This window comes from Carassius auratus, unplaced genomic scaffold (assembly GCF_003368295.1).
Source record: "Carassius auratus strain Wakin unplaced genomic scaffold, ASM336829v1 scaf_tig00002951, whole genome shotgun sequence".
Classification (NCBI taxonomy): domain Eukaryota; kingdom Metazoa; phylum Chordata; class Actinopteri; order Cypriniformes; family Cyprinidae; genus Carassius; species Carassius auratus.
In genome coordinates, this window is record NW_020523497.1 from 192,768 (window position 1) to 201,021 (window position 8,254).

The 8,254-nt window shown below is 38.6% G+C and overlaps 1 protein-coding gene across 4 annotated transcripts in view; it reads right to left on the minus strand.

Moving 5' to 3' along the window:
* LOC113070059 (dachshund homolog 2-like) overlaps positions 1 to 7,503 on the minus strand; it is a 159,617-nt gene extending 152,114 nt beyond the window's left edge. For 2 of the 4 annotated variants that reach the window (XM_026243219.1, XM_026243218.1), the window contains exon 1: positions 6,826 to 7,503. In XM_026243219.1, the coding sequence (XP_026099004.1) occupies positions 6,826 to 7,322 (497 nt within the window). In that variant the 5' untranslated portion in view covers positions 7,323 to 7,503. The remainder of the gene's footprint in view (positions 1 to 6,825) is intronic. The other 2 variants (XM_026243221.1, XM_026243220.1) reach the window with 1 other exon arrangement.
* Positions 7,504 to 8,254: the final 751 nt, after the last annotated feature.

The window sequence follows — 8,254 nt, forward strand, 5'->3', positions numbered from 1 at the left end:
TGAACCCATCTATCCAAGCTAGACAGAGAGGGGGTAATGCGGCGAATTATGGCCTCCAGATGTGAGAGACAAGTTTAAACACTCTTCCGAGCAGGGCAAAGCACGACTTTGTCATTTCCTCAGATCTTCACATCTTTCAAGTTCTTCAAAACGGGATTCCAAGAGTCAGAGCGCTTTCAGACAGAGTGTCAAACGCTCACTTGAGCTCGCCTGTCATTATCATAACCTCTGCGCGAGACGCTTTTGTGCGAGCAGATCAACAGATGCTAGCTCGCAGGAACGGTGAAGTGCAGTGGAACATCTCATGAAATATTAATCAGCATAATTGGGATGCTAGTTAGAGCTTCTTTGACCAGCTTTAGTCCCCTCCAGCACAGCGCTTAGCTTAGTGTCAAACTAAACTATTAAAGTGGCAGAAAAAAATGATTAACTCCTGAAAATGGATTAGATGGGGCTTATGTTTCAGGGCCTTTAAAATACTCACTAAAGCGCTCTAATCATCTTCTCGCCGCCAACTCTGCCACGAAAGACAATTTGGGGGGGGGGGGGGGGTTGGGACACCAGCTCTTCTTCCGGTACAAACTACTTTGCCGATTTCAGTGTCACATTCAATTTTATGCTTCCTGCTTCTCCCCAGATCCCCATCCAAAAACAAGCATTTAAAACATCAGTCCTAATTAGATGATTAGTGCTTGGAAGGGCAAGAGATAAGTCATTTGCATAATTCAATCATAAGAGTTAGAGATACATATTTCGATGTTCGTTTGTACAATTATCTCCGCTGTCCTGGGGGCTGTGATACTAATGTGATTAAACAATACTCTTGCACGGGGCCTAGTGTCCTCCATTAAAGCACTGCTAGAGGCAAAGCAAAAATTAATTTTAGGAGACAATCAATTTTATTCTACATGACTGTAATAAATATAGCCCGGCTGCAGATGTGTCATTAAGCTCAGGAGGAGACTTTCCCAAAGTCAAAATGACACTAGTCTCTTTCTCTCCTGCCGTTACTGTGGACGGTGAGCGGAAAGTGTCATTTTTCCTCTTGTGAGATTCTTGACAGGCCATATCCATCTGTCTGTTTTAACCTCTTACATCTCTCTCCCACATCAGCGAACACCTGCTATTCCTCATCCCCATCGAGACGGTGTATATTAAGAGCTAACTTCATAATTGCAGTTCCTCAAACATCGTTTAATGATTGCGGACGTCAATATGTCATTTGTACAGATTCACATATACGTAGTGGCGTTCTTAATTTGTTTTCATGATTTCCGTGCCTAGAAGATTCAAGTAGCGCCTTTCCATCACTAATTAACCACATGTGTCTTTGCTTTGCCTCTAATTCATTGGTTACGCATGGGACTAGTTACTAAAGCGCTGTGGCTTGGAACAGGCACCCGCCAACATTAATGAGAACTCACATGGCCACAAGTTGTTTTATAAGAGCCCGTCAGCAGTTAAGCACTCGCATGTCTCAAACATGTTCGCAATGAGACAGAGATGGACAGAACAGCCAGTCTGTTAGACCAAATGCCAGCTTGCCTTTACAAAATATGTTCAACCACCAGTAAATACAGCTCTCTAAAAATCTCTATCAATCTTACATGGTGGCACAAAAAGTTATTGGACTCTTACTCCGAAAAGAAAAGAAGTGTGTGTATACTATATACATATATAGATATATACATATATATATACACACACATATACACACACACACACACACATACATATATATATATATATATATATATATATATATATATATATATATATAAAGGGCATTTTTCTTGTTTATCTCTTGTTTATTGATGTTGTGTTTGCTTTTAAATGTAAACACAGTATAAATAATATTACAAAAGAAGGTTGTTAGGTTACAAATCATGACATACTATTTAAAAAGATGATAATGTGATGATGTGTGGCCTGACTGTTCAATGATGGGCCACTGAATATGAGATATGACTGCAGATGCACTGAAGCCCCTATTGATGCTTCAAACTGTATTAATTTATAATTTACTGTGCAAAAAGGGTAAATGAAAAAGTGAATGTGCAAAAAAAAAAAAAAAAAACATCCTCAAAAAAGGTGGATGTATAATTAATGGCTGACATTAAGGTGTGCCGAAGGAAGAGCGACAATCCGAGAAGATTTGATGAGACAGCGGGGTGTCTCGGGTGCCTGGGCCGGGCCGGGCCGAGCCGAGCGTCGCAGCCTCGGGCGAAGCCACAGGCGCTGAGCTGCTGTCCATATGGACAGAGCGCGCACACGTGCACGCGCGGCGAAACCAAGAGATGTGGAGGCTCGCGGTCACGCTCTGGACCGCGCGTCCGTCATTGTGTCTTTGATTTAAAGTTTTGATTTGAAGTTTAGCTTCATTTAGTGTTCACACTTCATGCGTGACTCAAAATCAGACCGAATCAATCATAAGTTAGATACTAATTCAAATTAATCTAAAGAACATGCTTCTTAAAGGTGTCAAATTGTGCATTTTAGGGAATCTGAAACGGAACACTTTGACGCGCAGTGTGATGGTAGCTCGCGCCTGGGGCAACGATGGGAATTAGACACATTTTAAATTAATGACTAAAAAAAGCAAATCGCTTCAAGAGGCGAAAAAAAAATATGACAGGCTTTCGAACAAGTAATGCGTTTTATGATTTAACTTGACATTTCCTGCAACTCCTGCTATAAAGTGCGATTGGCATGAACGCAAACAGGGATGTTGCTGTCATTTTTATGATGTTACCCGCATGAAGTAACTCTGTGGTCAGTGATGCAACAAATATTAGTGGACAAGAGCTTTCTGCGCTTTTTTATTCCTGGATGTTCTTGTACTTGATGGAGAGAGAAAAAAACAGTTAAACTAATCCAATCCACCTTTGCGAACAGGCAGGAGCGCAAGCAGATGTTCATCTCTAATGTAATTCCCATTCAAATTCCTAAGTGCAGTCCCCAAGTGCAAACTAGTTTAGTGTTATGTTTAGCTTGCAAATTTCGTTTTAATAAATAATGAATGCATTAAAACCTGGAGATCGAGCTGAGAAATCATAAAAAGCGAGAAGTATAAGTGCCGCGTTCGTTTGCTGATTTGGACACTTCTTGTGTGTTTCAGTCTGGAAGTTTTAAAGAGCACCACTTTTGCATATTTTAGGCTCTATCTTAAACCCTATTGAGCGTCCGACCTAGACAGCATATTCAGCTGCTGACTCGGAAGGGCGTTCATTTAACGCTTTCTGTATGATTCTGTATAAAGAACCCAGAACCAACTCTTTTTCAAATTCGGTTTCATTTTAAATAAATAAATATATGACTTTCAATTCCCTAAAGTGCTGTAAAATATGGACAAAACGTGCAGTATATGTATATGACAGGATAGTCCAATTTTCCGATCGAATGATTCTTATCAACCGGTTCTTTTTAGTGAATCAAAAACGTGGAGCGCAATCAGTGTGGTCCGATTCCTGAACGAATGACTCGTATGAGTCGGCTCGTTTTAGTTCATCAAAACACAGAGTGCAACCAGAGTATGACTTTAAATTGTGTTTTGTGAACCAGAAATTTTTATAAATCGGTCCTAGTGAATAAAGTTACTAATTCATCATGTCCGACTCCAAGATGCCTAAAAGTTAGGCTGTTGTAATCAGTGATTATTTATACATAGCCTACACACACACACACACACACGCAAAAAGAATAGGCTTCTTTCTTATATAATTATTTAGGCTTATTTAAAATATAGTTTGCTTACTAGCTTAACTGTCTTTGTAATGTAACTTTTGCAACAATTGTTTCATATTATCTGTTCTGAGAAATGTGATACGATCTGACTGTTTGAATGAGTAAGGTCATTGAATGCAATAAGAATTGCAATTTCTCTTTTTCATAATATTCATTCTTTAAAAAGATTGTGAAACAAAGGATCTGTTAGGCAATCATTAAGAGGAAACAGAAACAGTATCGTCAAATTCCCTAAGATTCCCACCCCTATCTGTTTTGTTGGTCTGTATAAACATGCAATAGCATGACTGCCTTTGGACATTGTGTCGCGCTATAAGGGGTTTTAAAAATGCCATGTCCTATGACCTCTTTAATTTTGTTCCACCCTGTTTGGCTGGTTTCAATATAACAATTCGCCCTGTTTAAACACCCCCTTAAGTAGACAGCTCAGTATAAATTGAGACACACTCCTCACTTGCTTCGCCATGGCTGTCCCGTACAAACCGATGCAAAAGACACCCATTTGTCTCAGCTTAGCCCTTCTCCCATGAGCCTGTGCTGAAGGAGGAGAGAGAGAGAGAGAGAGAGAGAGAGAGAGAGAGAGAGAGAGGGAGGGAGCGGAGGCGAGGGGGCAGCACGCACATTAGTTTCAGCCATCTGGTAGCGGGACGGTGGATGATGTTTAAATCTGACTATAAAAGCGATGCTTGCGAAGGTGAACTGTAAAGCAACGACGCCGAGGAGCAAATTCAATTTCAGGGGAGCCCATTGCTCAGGCAATTTCATTATCCGTCCGTATGCTGCAATCTGACGGAAGAGTGAAAAGCGCAGCGTTCCGCACCTCATTCTCTTATTGTCCATTTTGCCTGGACTCAGAATTAAACAAAATAATGTTGTAAAACGGTCTCTCCTCCGCTCACTCTCTCCTCGCTCTCATTTCTAATTAGATGTGCACGGCAGATTGATTCACAACTACGCAAAGCCCAATGAAGTGACGGGGGATTCTTCTGGAGGTTGTGCTGGGGATGTTAAAAGGTTAATTACCGAACCTTGCCCAGAATGGCCATCTGGATATACACTCTTTCTCTCTCTCTTTCTCTCTCTCTCTCTCCTTAAAACACACATATGTGCATCTACACACACACATACTCTGTGCAAAACTTTAAGACCACGTTTATCAACCTTCTCAACCCAAACATATCTTCAATACCTGACAATTTACCTGTTAGAAATTAAGAAAATGGAAATAGACAATTGGAAATAATAGACCTGATGCAAACTTCTTCATGGAGTATTTTAGGTTACCATAGGTTTTTGAGGACAGGCTTTACTAAAACTTGTTTTAAATAAATTAATAAAAATAAAAAATAAATAAAAAACAATATATTTATTATTATATTACATTATTATATTTAATTAATAATTTATATTGTGTAATAACATTATATATGTTTCATTATTTTGTTATTATTATTTTTTTTTATAAAATTAACACAAATGATTTTAAAATGATTTGTTAAGTGTCTTTTAAAAAGTCAATTTAAGTGTAGTTCCGGACAGAGAATGTTTATGTACAATGTTTTGATTGTTATTCCACTAAAAGCAAAGATGCTGCAGTTTTCATACTAACATATAATTAGACAATTTTTTTTTTCTTGGATGATAAAGGTGCACTGCTCCCTTGAGTCCCACCACACCAATCACACACACATAAGCTGATATTACTGCAGCTGCCTGAGAACACTAATGCATCTGTCATGATAGCAAGCTAAGAATAACATCTCTACGCCAAACACAGCCACAGATCCAGGAAAGGTGATTCATTGATTTATGCAACATTGCTCAACACCTTATCCAAATGAGACGTGGGATATCATCCAGACAAATGGAGTACCAAACAAGAACTCCAGATCAGGCCCTGGATATGACAAGGGTGCATAAAGGTGCATAAATGATACTGATGTCTATTTATGCAAGCAAATAACTAAATAAAGTGAAATACGACCGAAGTATGACCCCTAGTCCAAAGAGCTGTCATTGTATAAGCAAGAATAAATGACATGAAATATAACTTCATTAAAACCCCAAAACATTGTAGAGTGATCAATAAATCATGATGGGTCAGTTTACTCATATAAAAAATCTAAACGTCCCAATTAAAGTTATAAATGTAGTAGATCCAGGAAAGGTTAACTTATAAAGATTATAAAGACAAAAAGTAAAAATGCATGCTAGTTAAAAATAAAATAAAATAAATAATAATAATAAACTTTTCTTTGCTGTACAGATTGCTTTATGACATAAGTTTAAAAAAATACTCCAAGTTCAATTAGCTTAAAAAGAATTTGAGAGTATAAAAATCTGCCTTCCAGACAGGAATATATATATATATATATATATATATATATATATATATATATATATATATATATATATATATATATATATATATATATTCTTGCAAGTGTATATAAATATCATATTATTGTTTCTAGTTTATTTAAATCGCTGTTATGTAAAAAGCAGGTCAAGTGGTCAGCGAGACAAATGAGCCAAAAAATTCAAAATAAAGTTATTTGCTTGAATCTGGAGAAAGCAGTAATTAATTTAAGGTGTTTTTTTTGTTTGTTTGTTTGTACTTTTTTTATTACTATTTTTATTACTGCATTTTTCTCTGGACAATGATTTGATTCGAAACGGAAAAGAGGTCAAACTCGCAGGTGGTTTGGCGGAAAGAAGAACTAATCGCAACCAGTTTTAGACAAAAGTTTAATTGTGGACATTTACTGCGTTTTGACAAGCTCACAAATAGCACTTTATAATAACTTTTTAATAGGTAAATTAACTTAAAACATTATTCTTTTATATCAAAATTCATTAATTAACTTGTTTAGATCACGTGCGTTAAAACAGAAATGTCAATAAACGAGTAATTCATACATTTCCATACCCATTCATACTTATGCATGCATGGAATCATTTTTATTCAAGTTATCATAAAGTGTTAGAAACTTTTCCAAGTGCGACAACTCTGCTAGTTCTGAATGAACTTGAAAAGCACATCAGATGTGTGAGCCGTGTATGTGATGATGGAAGACTTGCCTGGCATTGGTGCAGTCGTTATAAAGCGCCTCGAAGTCTTTTCGGGTGATGAGTTTGCACCGGTTCACGCCCGGCTGAATGGCCCCAAGTCCGCGCAGGATCCGCACCTGCTCCACCGTGCACACCACCGGACATATATCCAGCCGCTTCAGCTTGGTGTAGACGGTGTGCAGTCCGCCGACCAGGTGCTTCAGGAACAGGTCAAACACCTGCGGGAGGCAGATGAGCTCCTGCCCTTCCACGGTGAACGAGGCCACTTTCACGCCGTGCACCTCCACCATCTTACACTCGTTATTATGGACACCCCCGGGCCCGTTCCCGTTAGTGCTGCCGCAGCCGCCGCCGCCGGTGCCGGTGATGAAAGCGTTGATCATGCTGCTGGTCAGTCGCGGGGACTCGGCCGGGCTGGAGTACAGAGAGTCGGGACGGAATAGGCTGCTCGCGCCCCCGGGAGTGGAGGTCGGTGAAAGCACCGGAGGAGTTGCTGATACGGCCATAGTTTACGCGAAGTTTCCTCCTTTCCGTACTTTTGAGTCAAGCACACTTTGCTGGCTCCTCGTACTGTTTCGCGGCTTTCACTCGGTGTTTCTCATGCGGCTCCGGTAGCGACTGCTGATAGTCGGTAATGTGCAACTACCTTCCTCGCGAGTGAGTGAGAAGGATAGAAGTGTATCGCACTCAGCGATTCAATTAGCCAGCCCACTAAAGGCTGGAGTGACAGCTCTCTCAGCCAATAAGGAACGCGATGGCACACGCCTTTAAATATTATTGGCCATTTGCCAGTGCTAGGCGGGGACTTGTGTTCTCACTCATAAAAGCGAATACAACTTTTTAGACTGCGCGCACAGACAGACAATAATATATTTCGCTGTTGTCTTTAGCTTTTAAGATACCACATATCTAACACGGTTTCTTCCATGATCTTTATCACTAAATCAGTGTTATTTCTAAACATCAGAATAGTGCGTAATATCTGCTAAATGAATGTAAGTGTATTTAAACAACACATTTTCCTTGATATGATATTTTTATGTTTGTTAATAATGTCATAAAAGTTATACAAAGTTACCATAATAACACTTATATGAATGAAATGAAAAACATTGTCATACATGTTATTTTAAAAATACCATAATAACACTTATATGACCTACATTTCACTGCTTGTTGTACAGTATGTCATATAACTTGTAAAAATAAATTCTTGAATCTTGAATTGAATCTTATATTATTGTGGGATTATAGTGGGATTATATATAAAACAGGTTTTTTATAGATCCAGAACATCATTGCTATTAAATGTATAACATGTAACACATAAAGGTAAATTAAGGTGAACTAACTTTACTGTTTTGCGCTTTGAGTAAGCACTTCTGTTGTTATATAACATTGCCTTTTAGGTGACTTATAAATGATAGAGCTCTGGATT